General features: G+C 36.9%; 1 protein-coding gene across 7 annotated transcripts; it reads right to left on the bottom strand.

Moving 5' to 3' along the window:
* Positions 1–738: 738 nt before the first annotated feature.
* Positions 739–19813, bottom strand: LOC135469936 (probable splicing factor, arginine/serine-rich 7). Of its 7 annotated transcripts, none has more exons than XM_064748583.1 (17): positions 19731–19813; positions 17267–17425; positions 16743–16870; positions 16190–16293; positions 15599–15754; positions 15159–15334; positions 13243–13370; positions 12645–12846; positions 12177–12260; positions 8539–8613; positions 7854–7913; positions 6735–6935; positions 5820–5855; positions 5404–5439; positions 2006–2063; positions 1352–1438; positions 739–790 (listed from the first exon to the last, which is right to left on the bottom strand). In XM_064748583.1, exons 2-16 carry the CDS (start codon positions 17380–17382, stop codon positions 1436–1438), a joined length of 1563 nt encoding a protein of 520 aa, XP_064604653.1. In that variant the 5' UTR covers positions 17383–17425; positions 19731–19813; the 3' UTR covers positions 739–790; positions 1352–1435. The 7 variants fall into 7 exon arrangements, with proteins under 7 accessions (XP_064604653.1, XP_064604652.1, XP_064604655.1 ...); XM_064748582.1 differs by having other exon boundaries at positions 742–793; XM_064748580.1 differs by having other exon boundaries at positions 747–793; positions 1352–1441.
* Between the last annotated feature and the right edge of the window lie 63 nt (positions 19814–19876).

The raw sequence follows: 19876 nt of genomic DNA, 5'->3' as shown, positions 1-19876 counted from the left end.
CTTAAATGGTAGTCGTGAAATTTATTGTTTAACCATCTATAAATGTAACAATTAAACCTCAAAATTTCAAGGAGATGGTAGGGTAATGAAAAGTAGCACAACTCGTTCAAAATGCAGCGATACAAAAACACCTTTTGCTTTAGGCAAGAAAAAATACACCTATTGAAGCAGTCCTTTTTGGTCAATTGCTTCAGTACATTCAATCATCAAATTGCCCTCCCCCTGTCTTTTTCATTTTTTACTTTCTGTTTCGTGTGTTTTCCTGAAACCAAAATCTTTAATTGGGTCAATCAGGTTATTTCATGTCCTTCAAATGGAATACAACACTCAGAAGCCATATGTTTATGAGAAATGCTAGGAGTAAGGATTGAAACAGTATGAAACTGCATGACTTCCGGCAGGCTACTCTGTCTCATTCACTGGTGTCCATGTCATCTGACTGGAGTTCTGTTTCTCGACTCTCTGCCACTGCCTGGTCAGAACTACCCCGGCCGTCCCTGATCTCTATTTGGACTGCGATCACCTCCAGCACTGGACTCTTCTTCCCGCTTAACTTTGACCTGGCTTGTGGAATCTTTACCATCCTCAGAGTCTCGCTTGCTAGGGCTTGTGTAACCTTTCTCCTCTTCATCATAGTCCCGGCTTCACTTTGACATCTCCTTTTTCCTCCTTGTCGCGGTGCCGTTTCTTGGACTTGTCATGGTCGCGATCCTTGTGGTCCCGGTCTCTATCTCGGTCTGATCTTCTGTCACGGCTCCTGTCACGATCACGGTCCTTACGCTTCTTGGACCTACTAGGTTTAGAAAATTGAAAATACCATGTCAGAAAGTCTTTAGAGAAACAATCTCTTTCATGTGAGATTAACTAGTAGCTGCTCCCTTGTCCGACATTTTGCTAACAACAGACCAATGTAATGTAGGAAAACGTAAAACTGACAAATAGCATGCCAAAAAGTTTATACAGAAACAATCTCATCCATGGATGATTAACTAGTGGCCGATCCCTATTCACTTTGCTAACAAAAGGTCAATGGTAGTGTAGAAAATCGACAAATATCATGTCAGAAAGTTTTCTGAGGAACAATCTTATTCCTGTGCCATTAACTAGTAGCTGCTCCCTAGTCTGACATTTTGCTAATGTAGAAAACTGACAAATAGCATGTCAGAAAGACTTTATAGAATCTCAATCACATGTAATTATCTAGTACCTGCTCTACAGTCTGATCTGTTGCTATATCTCAGAGAACGCCTACTATATACATATAAGACTACCAGTCACATCAAAAAAGCAAAATAAAAAAGCTAAGCCCTAATCTATTTCAGTATTTTTGCCATCAGAGGCCAATTTTTACCTGGAGGACTGCCGATGACGTGAACCACTTCTTGAACGAGAGCGTCTCCGCGGTGAAGGTGATCGCCGAGCCCTCTTGCTGCTTTTACTGCTTAAATTAAAGAAGGAAGGTAAGGTAGAATGTTAAAATTATCAAACATTCTCAAAGACCTCAAAAATGGTTCAATATATTGCCAGAAAACATTGTCTAAATAACTCATGACTTCTGATTTATTCACTGAGTTTTGGAAAACTGATGTGGTGTCTGATTTATTTATCACTGATAACATTTTGGGGTCCTTCAATACAATTTTCCCTACAACCAACACATATGGTGACAATGCTTGCACAGTTACACCCTTCAGCCAAATCACAAATGTATAAATAACACAGATGAAAAATTAGTCACTGCATTAAAATACATGTATTTCCACCTTAGGAGGCGAAATCCCAGTACAATTTGCCTTTATGTCGGGGATTAGTGTTGCAAACCAGAGTTTATGATTATGTGCAGCATTACAAAATGACTTGAGGATTTTCTCCAGTTCTTGTCTAGAATACCACGATAGAATTCTGTTGCTGATGGTCGACATTAGTAAACGTACATGAAGACTTATCAAGACATACAGGATGGCCTATCACACAAAAAACGGTAAGTTACATTTACAACACATACCTTGGGCTGTGTGAACGAGACTTTCCTGCGTGCAGGTGGTGGGCTTCCACTGGATGACCTGTGTTGAAAAAAAAAAACAAGAGGATCAAATGATTAACGGGTCACAATGTAATAGCACCTTGCCAGTCACAATGACATAGAAATGTATGGTTTAATCAAACTATTTAACACTGAAGTACATGTGAGCCTCAATATGAATTTGACATAACAACATCACCAAGGGTAGATATAGTATTTTTTCGACACTCTTTACTGATTACAAAATCATGCAAGGAGGCATATCTTAAGCCTCCTGTTCACCAGCAAACAATGTTACTGTATTATCGTCATACTAAGTGAAAATGCAGCCTGTATAACTGACTGCCTGAAAGCAGCTTACTGAATGCTATAAGTCCCACATATGAATGTACCAAGAAAACAGAGCACGGGAATGCTTGGTAATTTAATTGGCTTTAATTCACACCGCTGTTGTGTCATTTCTCTTGAATAAGTCATGAGAAATAAATGATATTCGAAGCAGTGGTAAGACAAATCTTTCAAAAATAACTTACGAGCAACGAAGTACATTTATTAAGGCAGACATTGTAATGGACATATGCAGAAATCCCTACTGTCTACTACATGAATCCTTAGTACTACAAGAATCATTACTGTGAACTATTGTGTACATGAATCCTTGCTGTGTACTACACAAATCCCTACTGTGTACTAAATGAATCTTTACTGCGTACTATATGAACCCCGAAAGTGTCTTACATGAATCCTTACTCAGTACTACAAGGATCATTACTGTATACTATTGTGTACTACACAAATCCTTGCTGTGTACTACAAGAATATGGTGAACCACAAAAATCCTGTGTACCACATTAATCCTTACTGTGTACTACATGAATCCCTACAGTGTACTATGTGAACCCCTGTGTACTACATGAATCCTTACCATGTACAACGTGAATCCCTGCAATGTTCTACATGAATCTGCATTGTGTACCACACAAATACTTGTGTACCACATGCATCCTTACCGTGTACAACATGGATTTCTACTGTGTACAACAAGAATCCTTACTGTGTACCACATGAATCCTTACTGCGCACTACATGAATCCTTACTGTGCACTACATGAGTCCCTACTGTGTACTATGTAAATCCTTACTCTGTACAACACGAACAATTACTGTATACAACATGTTTAGTTACGCAGGCATATCACACATACATGTATTTAAGAATCACAGCTGAATCACAGTATTAGTGCCTGGTCAACAATAAACAAATAAATTGAATACATGACATAAACAATCCACTAACCATTATCAAACAATCTAAACCGAGTTTCTGTATTCAGTATCACTCTCAATACAAAGGCAGCTCTGTACGACAGAAAAGCCATAAATAACCAACATAAGAATAAATTTGATGTCGACACTCCTGTGGAGTCAGCAGGCATATAAACACCGTCACCAAGCAACAAAAGAACATAATGTTCAAAATTACGTTCTGTTGATTCTCCTGTACAGTTTGCTTTATTTTGTCATATTTTGAATATACAGAGCCTGAAATTACTCCTGGCAAACTTTAAACCAGAAATAATCACGGTATGTAACTCACATTATCTGGTCCTATCCAAGACAGGACTGGAAAGAGACTGGTATTACAAGGTACATATAGCTCTTTATTGTAAGGTTATCATTTATCATACCAATATTTATACCAAAAGAAATTGGTGAAAAGAGAAAGATTACAAGTAATACAAGTAATACTGGAGCAAAAAAATGTCTGAGAATCATCAGTATGCATGTAGAATGTGGAGGTGAGCTACTGCAACAGGGGAGTTTCGAGTTCTAACTCTTATTACTATAGGTAGAAAAAGTCCTACTGTATCATGTAACCGGACAAAAATTAATAGGCAATTAATAGTTAATAGGCAACTATTACTGTAACATTTACTATAACATGGGCGTCTGAACAAAAGTTTCACAAAAAGTTATTTAGGGTGGACGAACGATGGAGAAAGCTCAGGGGCTGAACAACTGTAAACCTGCAAAGTTTCAAAAGGAAAGAGGTATCATTTTGGGCATCTGAAGCACGGCGAGATAAGTGATTGGTAAATTAATGTCAATAAAGGTTGCCTAACATTTTTCACAAGTCACATGATACAGCAGGACTTCTGTGACAGCAGAGGTCGAACTCAAAACTCCGCTATTACTGAATGCCCTGTAGAATTCAAACTGGTTTAAACTCCTGTTATTTCAACCCATTATTCTACAAGTTACCTTTATCACCTTAGCATGTTTGGGGGCAACAAGGAGCCTATCCTGCCTACAGTAATCCTAGTCTAAGCTGTCCGCTGTTCATAGCTGCCATTGTGGTGATATTTTGTGGGCAAACTGGTAACATATTTCTCGTTTAGTGAAGGAAACTAAGGGTCAATTCAGTTTGAACCCAGCTGAGTCTTCATTAAGGAAAAAGAGAAACCTTATTGCCACGCAAACTACATCCACCCTACAGAATTATGTCCAAAATACATTGCAGTGGCAGTACATGTATCAAAAACCATGAAGTCATCTGTAATAGATTTGCCGAGAAACATGTAGAAAACAGTAAAACTTCTTTGCTCTTCATTGTTACAAACGAGACGGTGTTAACCATATATTATACATCAGATTAACTGCTTCTACCAACACTTTTGTTGATGACTTAAAGGTGGAATCACATAAAAATTACATGAACTTCAGATGAAAGAGTGCATTGTTAGATGTAAATGTGGTCTTCAATACTTTTTTTTTGAGTTTACTTTAAACAGAAGAAGACATTTGACAAGAATTTTTGTATGGTGTGTTTTCTGGATCATTTCTTGGCATATATTGTCATTGCATAATAATGTTATAAGTGAAGTTGCAATACATGTTTAATAAACATATTTGCAATTAAATTTGGTCTTTCACCTATTAAACAAATGTGTCCAGCCTAAATTTTGATAATATTTTTATTTTTCATCATTTGACACAATCTTTATGTTTTCTTTTCCTTTATTCCTACTTCTGCCACATTTTTCACTCCATCAAAATGGATTGAGTTATGTCGAAGTTCATTATAAAGTTTACCATGCTGGTCAAAAGCTACATGTAGCTAAAACTATTTAAATAAGACCGTTCAGCAAATTATCACAGACAATAACTATCCGCCTTCAAATAAAAAAAAAAATGTCTGTGGATTTGTAAAAGCTCTAATACTAATATACAGCATGGTATATCCACTAAAGTACTCTTTTAACTCACATAAACTGTGAATGTTCTAAGCATAACAGAAATATCTTTCCACTGAGAGTTAAACTGAAAACACAATTAGACAGATCACTTGTCAAGGGGATAACACAGGTACAAAGTTTTACCTTTCCGGTTTGTGGTCGACTTCAGGTTGTTCAATGCTAATGACATGAAACAAACAAATAGTACCCCTGATTACTGTTTTAGAAAGGGGAAAAAAGACAAAGAAAAAAAATATGTCAAAATGGCCTTATAAAACTAGAATTTTTCTGTTGCACTTTTAGTATAAAAATAAGACCAAAAAAGGTTTAAACCAGTGGTTTCTCCAGCAACATGGTCGTATCAAGGTTAGGAAAAGTTGTACAGTAACAAAATATTGAGCAAAATTGTTCATCAAAAAATTTAAAGTGATGAATTTCGTAATTTTGGAAATAATACTGCTTACAAAAATTGCTTTCTTTTTACAATGGCTATTTTCAATAACAAGACTTTCACACTAGACTACAATTTCATGTTCAACATCTGTGACACATAGCTTTACCTTTCTGTTTTGGTATCACCATCTTGTTGGGGTAAGCTAAACAGATTAAACAAACACACACTGTTGAAATTTCAATGCTCTTCAATCTACTGAAGTGCAGTTTTCACTTCAACATTATGCACCTTTCCTTTTAAGTCATGAAACCACACATACTTTGATCTATTTTCCAGTTAATATAAATAGTTATCTTTGTGATCATTATTGGAGTGATGCTGACAATGATTAACAATAGCATATCTAGTTTAAGTCATCAAGTCATAAGTGACCTGTTCATCAATAATTATTCAACTTATTCATAACATATTGAAGACTTTGGGACACATTCTTCTCCAAAAACCTAGGTGTCTTCAAGTACTGGACAGTTAAAATATTTCTGGCATATGCATATTATCCACCAATGCAAAAAACTTGCATCTCTGAGAACATCACAAGCAAATGAAATCTACACAATTAATAACAATAAGTTTATGTAATAGGAAAAAAAAAAAATCATACAAAATATTTTCCCCTTTTGCCAGCTGTACCAGAACAAAGTACTGTATTCACCTAAAGTCTGCCTGTTCACAAATGACACGTTTTACTTTATTCTCACTGATCCATATAGGTTACAGGGCTACTTTAGACTATTTTGTAAAGTTTTATTAACTTCTTGTCAGAAAAACTTAAATTTTGGCAACAAAATTATCATTTGAAGGTGTTCATGCGCTTGTGAATGTGTATATTACATGTGCTGGCCAAACTTTGGGTGATATACAGGATTTACATATGAACATCTGTACTGCTTTAAAAAATATTTTTTCCACAGCATGCATCCAGAATGAAATATTGAACACACCTTGTGTTTTGTGAATCAAAAAATGAAAAAAAAAAATTTCCTTTCATTTAGTTTTGACATAGATTAGGAGAAACACTGACCTGGCAGATTCCTTATCTGACTCTGCGGCCAGGTTGGGTTTTGTGCCTTCCCCATCTCTGTTTCTAGAGGGAGATTTTGGGCAAGGGCTACCTTCCTTCTTTAGCTTTGGTGGGGAAGGAGACTGCGACACAGACTTCTTTTTCTCTGGCGACTTTGAGCGGTGTTTTCGCGTTCTCGAGCGACTTCGGCGTTTCTTAGATCTGCAAAGTCAATAGATTTTTTTAGCATTTTTCCATCCAAATAAACAAAAAAACAATGCCTAAAGCCATGCAGAGGCATCATTTTCATGCAGTTGTATCTTTTCTTTAACTTTTTAAAGTACTGCAAGTGAATTGAATTTACTGACCTTGAATAAAATTGTCCTTCAGTGCGCAATTGAAAATGTACTTGCTCATGTGAGTATCACATACTATAAGCATCATCATAAGGACTTAATATTATTTTTATTTTTAAAGCTATTCATAATATTACTTTTGGATTAATTGTACACATGTTTAGGGTGTGGAGTACACTGGTCATGGAAATTTGATAGAACTCAATTTTGATAAAGGACTCACTTTTCAAGTAGACCACCTGCTCTAACAATGGAACTAAAATAAATGCAAGTGGCAGTCATAACCAATGTTACCTTTTTCTGCTTCTTCCTTGACCGTCATGATTTAATATGGCACTACATCCAAAAGTTTAAGAAAGGGTATTATGGCCGAATGAAAACAATGTCTCTGCATGTTAGCATGCCCTGTTGTAGTTCTGCTCTCTAAGCCACGAACTAACGCGGACAAAATATGTGAGTTTACAGTTACTGTTAACGACAGACACATGAATATTCAGTCTAGCAAGTAAAGTACAATCTCGCCTTTTTGCTGCAATAGTTTGCAGGAATCATCACCCTGTCTCGTCTATATCTGCATGAACTCACAAGATTCCTGAAATGCCAACTCGACTTATTGTGAGAAATTAATAAGAATGAGAATGACAACTATGCCACATTTTACTGGGGATGAATTTCAATATATGCATACAAAGTAAGAAAAATTGCATTAGGTGGCTTTGAGAATGTAACACTGTGTGAAGCAGAATCAAAACAAAGAATTTCCTTTTTTTAGACAGCCTCTTACCGAGAAGGTGAAGTGCTCCTGGACTTGCGTCGGCTGTAGGCTCGAGGGGGTGTCTTTCTCCTGAAAATAAACCACAAATAACACTGATGATTTCTTTTGCCCTCTACTCACCCTCCAGCAAAGTTAGAAGACAATATTTCCTTAAACCAGTCATTCATATATTCAGTTAGATCTGCCAAGTCAAAAGTTTCTTTAACATTTTTACATCCTGCCTTGCAGAGACAATCTCTTCATGCAGATGTAACACTATTTCTTCAACATTTCAAAGTACTGACTTTTAAAAAGCCTGTTTAGTGCATCTTGATTTGCTGAATTTTAATAAAATCGTCCTTCAGTGCGCAATTGAAAATGTAACTGCTCATGAGCATCACATACTATAAGCATCATCAACAGGACATTTTTATTATTATTAAAGTTATTAACTTCCTGATGAAAACAGGTAAATGTAGCCAAGCAAACATAAGCCTGATTCAAATGCTATTTATCCATGGCCCTGGGCAGGTGATTGGCAAAGAACATTTCCTCAGACATAGGCCAATAAGTGTGGAGGTATCTCAAGAGAGATTTGTAACTACATGGATACTGCAAGCTAATATGTAGAAAACATGTCCATGGGAAGATTCTCTTTTCAATTCTGTTCCTCACAGTCCTGGATTCTTTGCATGAGCTGTGAACTTCAACTTACCTAGAGCGTGAAGAGTGTCTAGTACGTGACCTTGAACGTTTCTTGCTTCTTGACCTTCTACTTCGTGACTTTGATCTGGAACACAGAACAAATGTACTTTGAACTGCCAAGTGATCTGCATAAACACGAATTAAACAAAATAAACCACATATAGATGATGTGAATATATTTCTTTATAATCGGCACAACAAAACACCTTCTACAAGTACAATGTAGTCACACATACAAATGGCAAATAATGTGAAATGTAACAGGAAGAAGGCCTTAAATTAATGTCCAATTCACAAGATGTCCTTCAGTGTGCAATTGAAAATGAGAAATGATCAGTGAGGCCACATCAGTTCTGTTTTATTGAAATAATATCATCTATATCAACTTATTCCAAAGCTATCCTAAACTGCTGCTACAGCTATAAAGCAGCTGGCTAAAACTTAGCTTACAATGAATAACTCCCAGCTGAGTGAATTTTTTTTTTTCAAGCCAGAGTCATTATTCAGAAATTGTTTGTTAGCTTCTTTAGTGATACCTAGAAGGATATGTGAATTTTCAATCATCCTGTCAAATATACATTGTATTTTAATAAATCATAACTAAGAGCCATCCTTGCTGTGGAGACAAGATACACAATAATTGTTCTTTTTGTCACCGCTGATAAATGTGTCAAACTGAAAGCTTTTAGGTAACAGTTTGACATTTAAGACATGAAAATAGCAATGGCTACATGTGCTTAAATGAAATGAGATAAAATGCAATGGAAGCCTTTTTCCTCATCACACTTCAATATTCAATTGTAGAAAGAGATGTACAAAGAGAGATACATTTAGTCAGACAGAATTATGTGTTAGTGATTACAAAGACAGCCATTTATAACTCAAATAAATAGTGACAAACAGGTCAGGACAAGATCAAAAGACAAGGCTGAAGCATGATACATCCCAAATTTACTACAGCACAATGTAGATTATTTTATCTGAAGGTGTTAACAGCTACAGACAAAGCTCAAGAAACAAATTAAATTCTACTGTGTAGACAATGTTATATTAGAATTGAACTAAAACGTAAGATTCAAATGATGACAAATGATTCGCATGAGCTAATAAAAACAAGACAACAGCACATTTATGAAATGCACACAGCAAACCAACGACTGATTTATTTTTTTTGATAGCGGTTATTTGATACGAAAAACTACAGAATATACAAGCAAGTGCAGTGAAGACGGTATGATAGCAAATGTTTATTAAGGATTATTCCACTAACAATCACGAACATATAGCTGGAACAGAAAAGGGACGAAAACAGTCAGGGCAAGCAGGAGAACACTTTCCCATTAGCAAAGCATTTCCAACCAACCTTTAATTTCTTGATTGTACAAAAAAGCCAGAAATGTGTGCTAAATGCCTAAAAGGTTTATACAAAAATATTATTGCATGCAGGAATCAATAAGAACTTATAGAAAATATGAGGCCCCATTCATCTAAAATCGGTCATGGTGTGCAACATGTACTACATGTACAACACTTACAAAGAAAATTTTCGTACTATTCTGAACGTCCTTACGACCTATAATTTGCTTAAAATGCCAAGGATTATTCCTATTGGATCTGGAAATATTGTGGTTAAAGTGATCATGGTTCAAAATGAAACTCTACCTCCTTAGTTCAAAATCAATATTATTGTCTTAGAACAATGTTTGCATGTGTTATATGTGTGGTGGACACCTGAAATTTGAACACAGCAGTCTGGCTGTATTGAGACTTCAAGAATTTGTGGATCTGTACTGTCAGATACATCTGTTTGGTTGTTGACACTGTCAATAGCTTATACTTTAAATGCTTTTTTATTTGCGAGCATAAACTTTTGCGGATTTGGTAAGAAGACACATTCGCGGAAATCAACTTTCGCAGATCTTAACAGAATTTTTGGACAACTGATAAATGAAAATCAAACTTCAATACAGAAACGTCAAGTAATAAAACAACTCAAGCATTCAAGTAACAATGTTATCATTTAAACTTGTTTGTACCTGTAAGATGTGAGGAGGAAAGGAAGTTAATCTTCCTTAGCTTTTAATCTTTTGAAGACTAAGCCGTTACCTACTGGGTGAGCAAATATTTGTGTCACTCACTCCGGGAGACGACAAAGGATTAAACGTGATATAAATAAATCCCACTGTTTAATTCTCATGATTCAGCAGTGAGACTGGAACTTTGATAGAACTCACAGATTTGAGTAAATTTCTCAGAAATCCTCATTAAGAAAAGGAAGTTTGAAGTGCGGACACCCACGAGCGATGTATTGGATGGCAAGTACAGTCAACAAAAAAAAAAAAAAACAGCCTCTCTCATCGTATGTATATCGTACCACGTACACACGCCCAATAGAAATTATCGATTTCTGTGTCTCTCACAGCGGCAATAAATCAACAACAACAACATTGCAATGTGGCGATACTTAGATGGAGCTAAGCCTCCTTAAAAGAAGGCAAGATTAACTGACGATCAATTAAGGTGGATTTGTGAAAGCCAGAATACATTCTAATTAGGTAAAAAGTATTAGAACTGTAGTGCTTGTTAGCGAACTTATTACTGTAACCCATGCTACATTAATAAATTAGTTACATGGGCTTTATATTCGACGGCACTTATTTTCTTGGAAATGTGTTTGCTGCGAATGTTAGTACCACACGAATAAAAAGGCATCAACAATATTACAAGATATACAATATGTGCTAAACAGTATAGGCTGCAATCTCTCTGGCTCTCCCACAGAGAGAGCCAGGTTAGTTTGTTCATATATCAGTGGAAGTATGTGGGTCACGATGATTATAACTTTCAAGGCTTTTCCTGGCCCAACAAGAATACCCCCTAATTTTTCAGGGCTTTTCAGGGCCGCTTGAGAACTCTGTAAGATTAGAAGCCTGTTGACAACAATTTTTGCAAACATCAAAAGTACCGCAGCTCACCTTTAATATACATGTGCAAGCACTGAACATACAAAGTTCTGCATGACATACTAAATGCAAATGTACATTCTACCTTTTATCAGAAGAATTATACATCTAATAAAACCTGAACACAAGGGTGACTACAATCATCTGTTATTTAGCAATTTTAACACATTGCTTTAGACTGTACTACAAGGTTTTGACAATAGTTTAAATGCATTTGAGGAAGGTCTACTCTTCAGAACCGTCAAGCCGAACATTTATCTAAAACACAAACCTTATCTCACCCGCTGTGGTTAAGAGATTCTGTTATGATTATGTGAGAGTTTATGTGATATGAACTTTCAGTTTTGCAAAAGTTAGTTTTGGACCAAAGAAAATTAGTCAATTAGCAAATACAGAAAAAGAGTTGAGGAGCCCTTGAGACAAACTACTATACATATCATTCACCATTAATCTGTGTTATATAGCCATTATAAGTCCTCATCCCAGAATCACATACATGTTGTTTCATTAGGCAGACAGACATACGAGTACAGTAGTTACAGGACATGCACATAAATGGGCCTGTACACTTGTGTAGCCGAGTGGAGCCCTCATTCATCTGACTGTCCTGTAAAAAAGCAAGGTAAAACTCTGTCCCTGACCTGTACTGTGCACCAGTGTGGCAGGCCAGTGACTATGTACATACCGAGAACGTGACCTTCGTGATCGAGTACGCGACCTTGACCTGGATCTCTTGTGGCTCCGAGACCTTCGATTCCGTGACCTAGATCTAAAACCAGATACTGACCTTAACACTGGACGGAGAACAGTTACAAGTCAACACATAGCTCACAGACAGCGGGTTATAAAAGGATTAGCTGTATTACCAATAACAAGAGGATACTACAGCTGAATTTTTAGAAGAGTTAGCAACTTAAATACACTAAAAATGTAAGCCACAAGAAGATGCTAAAGAAAACCCCAGCCTTTGACATAACCAAAATGAGAAAGAAGCTGTGAGGTAATGCAAGGGCCATAGTTCAGTGGTTCAAGCAGACATGGCAGAGGGCAGGAAAAGTTTTTAGTAGTTATCGTCTACTGTATTAATGAGCTTGCATTTACTGGTCTATTGCAACCATGACTCGTTCAATCACCATGTGACTTCATAATTTACCTTGACTTTGAGCCTCGACGACGGGTGCGTGATCTGGATCGAGAACGTTTCCGACTCCGAGATCGGCGAGTGCGGGAGCGGGAGCGGCGAGTACGAGATCGAGATCGGCGTCTTGATCGAGATGGGGATTTCCTTGACCTGGATCTGGATCGCCTCCGTCTGGAGCGGGATCTTGACCTGCTTCTGCTAAATTTGTCTCTCCCTACAATACAGATGTTTAAAATAAAGGGATTATTTTATACAGTGAAATTTGTGATATTTTCACTGACAGCACAAACTCATGCTTCATATGAGCTATCAGGCTACACTGCCGGGTCCCACAGTTCCCTACATCACACAACATGTAATTTCTTGAGGCAACTTTTGCTTCCACTTAACAATTATTCTACTATACTTCTGACTGGATGCCTGCAATACCTCATTCTACCATTTTAACTGTTTCCTATTTACTGTATTAAAATGAACAATGGACTACATAACAAAATTATTATTTCTTAAATTAAAGGTTGAAGAAATAATACTACATGTAGTGCATATTAATAATAACTTGATTCATGTGGTTATTTTCACAGCGACTGGACAGAGAACAAAGACACACCTGGGTCAATAGCAGCAGAGATCAGGGACTGGGCCTCCTTCACCTTTTTCATTGCTTCATCAATCTCCCGCTGAGCTGCTTCTGGCTTGACGTGTGGCTTCACAATTGCATTGTTAGAGTGGTTCACTCTGCAAGGCAAATGGATATACATCTATAAACCAGATTCTCTTTAGAATGATAGTTACAATGAGCTACAATGAAATGACCAAGCGACTGGAGACCCAAAAGTGTTATTTGATGTTAAATTTAAAGAACATTGAACAACGCTGTAATCAACAAGGGTTACAAGAAACAAGGAGCAACTGAAGAAGAAAATTATAGCAATCTGACAATTTTTTTAAAATATTTTGATAAAAAAAATTGATTTTAGAGACATTGTGTACAAGACATAAAAAAAAAACAACAATCAAGAAGAAGTTTGAAGAGTAAGCAACAGATGCCTAAAAGTAATTGGCATGTCATAGAGATGCAGTAATATATGATCATTTTGATACAAGACCCTGTGGTTAATCAATTTTTTCACCTCCTACTTCTTTCTGAAAAAGAGTTTTTAATACGACCACTGCTCCATACCCCTTGGCCTTCTTTACCTTTCTCTTCCTGGAACTCGATCTACCCTAAAGGACCGAAAATTTCGTCCAGGACAAAGTTGCTCATTTTTCCAGATTATGGGAATTTTGTTGATTTTTATGAAGCTGCTTTGAGAGGTGTTCGGAAAGTAGGATGATATCCTACTGGAAAATGTAAATTTTAGCACTAAAAGTAATATCCCCTGTTATTTATATGCCTCCAAAAAGGCTCTTTTGTGGTTGAACTTTAAGGCCATTTAGGTTAGCACGTGATCAATCTTTTATCGAATGGCACCCAGACAGTACATATACAGCAAGTTTTTGAAGAGCAGTCCTCTGGTCCATTTCAAATGTTGATATAAATCTTATGCCTGTGGTGAACATCCAGTACACATGGGAAAACAAGAGTTACTAGGGTATTTTTACATGCGTGGACCATTTCTACCGGTTTTCATGACCTGGTGATGTCTATTTTTTTCTCGATCAAGACTTCCCATTTTGCCCACCATTTCATATGATTACCAATCATATGATTAATGAGTGATATGGTGTCAACTGATCTAACGATGCAATGACGTCCCGAGCAGTACTGAACAGCCCTGAACCTAATTTCGGTAAATCTTAGCAATGCAGTGGTTTGTGTAAGGCAATGTTGAGTTAGCTCAGGTCTTCTGTCGTGAATTATGCTTTACATGCACCTGAAACTTCAGGTCAATAAATGCTATACTTCTTGAGATACCACCTTTGACATTTTGTTTACCACTGCTTTTAATACACAATACACTAAGTCAGGAATTCACTAATTTACGCTATTTAATATTCCAACCATGGAATATCCCCCTCATGTTATTGTGCTCTACATGAGTGCAAACTCTGAGCTGAATACCTGCTGTACTTTTTAAGATACCACCCCTAACATTTTGTTTAACATTACTTTCCCTGTTATTGGATGCCAACGATACTCAGGGTCAGCATAAGCTACGCCTGTATTTTGTAAACACCTTACGGAGATGCTAAAACACACTACAGCAGTACACTCTAAAACTGGAACTACTTCGGTTAATTACTGATAATTTTCAGCACCTCAGAAATGCCATCATAGGACTTTATCCGCTTCACTTCCTGACCACAAAAAGTGAGAAAAATAATTTGTGTCAATACATTTTTAATGGATTTGCCAGGTAACAGCAGCCACGTGCTGTTTTATTTTGAGTGCGACAATCACAATTTACAGGTACATAAAAAGCCCACTATCCATACACTAATATGCAAATTAATGTATGGATATAGGGCTAAGGAGGAAAAAGAAAAAAAATTTGCATCCACTGAGAGTGATTTGAGACTCACTTTAACGGGCGTCCTGCAAACATGACACCGTTATATGTTAGAGCTGTAGGAATGGATCGTTGGTCACTGAATTCCACAAAAGCAAAGCGCACTGGTTGAGTATCATCCCCTGCCATACGCACAAATTTAACTTCTCCTGCCTGAGTGAAGAAGTTCAGTACTTTCTCAGCTGTTACCTATGGAGAAAGGAAGTAAATTATAAGGTGACAAAAAGTAAATATGAAATTCCAGCAAATTTTGCTATCACAGTTTTTTACATTGCCATTATAGTAAGATCTATTTAATGATTCCATTTTTTGTACTGTTTTCTCTTTTTGGCTTTATTTTTCTTTTTTTTTTTAACAATTTCTTTTTTATTACAAGTCATCAGCTAAAGGAATGAGATGCCAATCATGATAAATCATAATATCAAATTCACAGATGTTTCTCTGTGGACTTACTGTGGAGTCTAAGTTTCCCACATAGACCGTTCTGCGAATTTCCTCGATCTTTGAAGGATCTGTATTACCAGGAAGAGGTGGATACTGCGGCAATCCTAGGGCTGTTAGTTTGGGGTCGTTTGTTGTAATTACCTGACTAGGACCTGCACCTTGCACCTATCAAAAGAAATGAAACTCAACCTATTAATGATTATACTTACATAAGGCAATAATTTCAAACATGTCATCAAAGAAACATGTACAGCACTCAATTTATTAACCATGTAACATGGTGAAGCCCACATCAACAATGGTGGTTCATATGACAGTTCTAACGAGTTCAAGATGGCATTTTTAACAACATTGATATTAATTATATCGATCAAAACAGTAAATTAAAGGCCAGTTTTTTTTCAGGCTTAGTGTACAACCATTTGCCTAATTAAATTTGCAAGATAGGAATAAAAACATACATGAAAGATTTTCTGTAAGAAAGAACAGAATTAGTTTACTCTTGTTTAACTGAAGGAAAAGTCCCACTTCCATTGACTCCTACATGTATATGTAAGGCAGTTCTTTTGATAGTATTAATTGTAATGACCATGTTCTGACCTTGCTGATAATGTTGCTTGGCCATGAAGGGCTGTTTCCAGGCAGGGTTCCTGCAGCTGCCTGAAGAGAAATCTGCAAACCCAGGCCCTCATCAGGAATCACATCTAGAAAAAGAAGTTAGGATAGTGCAACTGTCCAACAAAGTTTATCACTGTAACAGCTTTAGATAAGACAGGTGATTTGCATGTAATTACATTGGATACCAGTACTGAAATCATAACCTCACTAAGTAGTTACCGCTACATGAATAAACTCACACCCAGTTCTTGTATCATCACCTAGCTTACTGCTGGCTACTTCGAATAACATTAATTTAACCTAATGCTATTATGCTGCAATTACATTTATTTAATTTAATCTGCTAGGCCTACAATTTTGACCATATCCCTAGCAACGCATATGAGACAATGGTAAAAACTATGGATTCTGAGCTTATACCACCATAACCAATCTATTGACAAAAAGTAATATGGGCAACCAAATACAGCTGAGGCATACGTGAACAAAATATTTGATACACAAATATTGGCTCTTTCAACATGCATTTACTCACCATCATGATAGGGCCCAATGGCCAGAGCCCTGTCTATGAAAACAGTATTAGTAAGATGAAGAGCTACACCTGCTGTAACTGAGTCTTCAAAACGCACAAAGCACACTTTTACTGGCACAAGTATATCCCTGAAATAGACAAAGGCCCTTTTAGATTATTACATTCAACAAAATCTTAGATCGGACATGACAGCAAAACAAAACCCTTATCTTCATAACCCTTTTCCACCACAACATAACATATTAATGCTTTTGTTTACTTTACAGTTTACTTGTATTCTAAGTGACCTACTTCTAAATACAATCTGTTAAATACATGTAAAATGAAAACAAACACAAAAAGAAACATGAAGACAACAGACGCCACAAACTGACGAATATTTTGGAACAAATTCCCTGAGTAATACATGTTACAGATTACAAATCTCCTTGCATGAAATTGTACCTAAAAACCATCCAAACTTGTCTTTTATTTCTGAACCAAATTTGCTTTTGAGCTTAACACATGAACATTTTATCACTCACTCTGAGGGATAAAGTTTTAGCTCTTCCACTTTTCCGATAAAGGAGAAGAGGTTTTTCATCTGCTCCCTGGTGGCTGTGGGAGCCACATTTGTCACCTGTATGATAGAGGTATTCATCTTGGCAACTTTCCTCTACACCACTTCGCAGCTTACACAACACCTATTAAATAAAATTGTTCAGTGTTACTCGTATCAAGGAAAACTAAAAAACAGAAATGTCCTCTACAGGTTACAAGCAAAAAGTGTCATACATTACCTATCACTGAATGCTATTGAACACTAGTCAATTAAATTGTTTATAGCTGGCAGAAGGTCAATGGCTAATTTTGAAAGATTCTGCCTTCTTTTCATGAAATTAACTAAATATCTGACCATTTGCCCCAGGGGCAACACTGATAAAATATCCCATGGCAAGGCATAACCATAACATCTAAAATCATTTGTCCTGATGCAATTTACCATGCCTGGCATATGTGGACATCTGCAAATCTCAAACCCTGCTTATAGAGTTAAATTCATACTCCACGAAGGTTTAGGCTGAATGTCTGTTGTTGAACAAGTCTTGTGCAAATGAAAGATACCAACTTAAAGACCTATATTTTGACCTCAATCCAGAATGTTTGGCCAGTATAATAAAAGGAATGGAAGTGTACTGGGCATGAAAATATTTTGCACAGTATCAATCTTTGGTGATTGCTTCTGTGAGGCTGGCAAACATGCCTTTAGGAGAATGGAGAAATTGCTTCACGCCTGTGCTAGTATATTTTAGCAAAACAAAAACATTATCTCTTAATGTCTCATATCAAGCATACTACTACTGCTCTGACATTAGGTCTGGTAAAAATATTGTTTGGTCAAGGGTGGTCCCAAACTAACATCAGAGCGCACCCTACTTGAAAACCTGATACAGTTACCTGCCCTTGTCAAATATATGTATGTCGAGGCTGTCAGAACAGTGCTAAGGTGTATGAGTTAGTGTTGGATTTTCCTGCCCGACTGAATGGGCAACTTGTTCTTTCTATTCTACATCCACGATGACAGAAGTCCATTACCTAGAAGTATGCAACCTCCATGAAGCAGATGCGCATGTTATCCGCAAGCCTTGACGGGAGCTTTTATAATTAATATTTCTTCCTTGACTGACTGGACAAATTGTTCTTTCTATTCTACATCCATGATGACTGATATAAAGTTGTCATATAAGGCTGGTTGCACGGTCTTGCCTGGTTAGGTTAATTTTTGTATCTTTCGGTGCGCGGTTGTGAGACTTAAGTACACGTGACTCGCCATGACAGCACAACGTTGTTTTAACTAGTGAGATAAAAATACTTTTGCGCGTTTCATCAGTTCGATTCAGGAATGGATTTACAGTCGCAGGAATGGTAATAAAAGTCATATTCTCTTTCATGCACACCAGAAACTGGCGGACGCAGCCGTTTTGGGGTGGATTTAACAGCCCATTTTTTTACTGCAAAGTGCCTTGTGGAATGGACTTACAGCATTTTTGAATTCAACAATTAAACGTTGAAGCAGGTAAACATTAGAAATTGTTGAAAATAAACCTTAAGAGTTTAATTGTGCTAGTTTAGCCACACCAATATGGCTGCCAGAAGTGGGTCATCTTACCCTCTTTTCATATAAAGGCCCACTTTGTTCCGCAAAGTGCTTGGCTCAATGGACCGATTGGTATACATCACAAATTGTTGAAAATAGATCTTGATGTTTAATTTAATTGAACTATGGCCAACATCAGCTAATAAGGTTTAAAAAATTTTCTGAACTGATTTTTATTGTTTAGTAATAGTATACTGGCATGTATTATCGGCCTATTTCATATAATAAATAATGTAGATTTAAGATTTTAATTTACAGCAATGGGTGACTCGAGGATGAGCTACACAGACGGTCCAAATGACAGTAGAATGCAATGTTTACTTAGTTTAAATGAAGAAAACCTCTGACTTCACACATACACCCTTAACTGTGACGTAATAAAGGAAAGAACAATTGAGTTCATAGCTCTGGACCGTCTTGATACAGGCGGGATGGAGTTTTACGAGTTCCCCTTTGAACTGTACAACACATAACCTTGGTTTTTCTAATTTGACATTTTATACGAGATATTGTGGATTTTCTCTCCATGCCGTTCAACTGCTCGCTATGTTAAACCACTGATATCAATGGTATGATTTATCTCGTGAGTCTAGGATTAAGACCGTCTTAGTGGTCAATACGTTAGTGTAACGATAGTTCATTTGGCCACAAATTTGTGGCTAGCATTATAAGAGATCCAATCATCGTTATTTACAAACGTGGAGCCATTTTCGAATAGTGTTTGTCTTAATCTGTCTTCCGCAAAAACGTACATACTGGGGTATACTTAAAACCTGTTATATAAGTAAATGTGCTATAGCTCAATAAACTAATTAAATAAACTCCTGTGAAAACTGCCATGAAATCCCTACCGTTGCCCCAAATTCCAGGTTCCATCACACGCCGCCGCGCAATCTTCACAAAGAATGAAACCAATAAGCGACGTCTGGATCTGTCACCGGGCGGACCCACAGCAAGAGCTAGGGCGGATACCAGGGTGTTACACACTTTTTGTAGC

Source organism: Liolophura sinensis, chromosome 7, assembly GCF_032854445.1.
Source record: "Liolophura sinensis isolate JHLJ2023 chromosome 7, CUHK_Ljap_v2, whole genome shotgun sequence".
Taxonomy (NCBI): Eukaryota; Metazoa; Mollusca; class Polyplacophora; order Chitonida; family Chitonidae; genus Liolophura; species Liolophura sinensis.
Note: the sequence above shows the minus strand (reverse complement) of the source record. Positions and strands in the feature narration are given on the sequence as shown.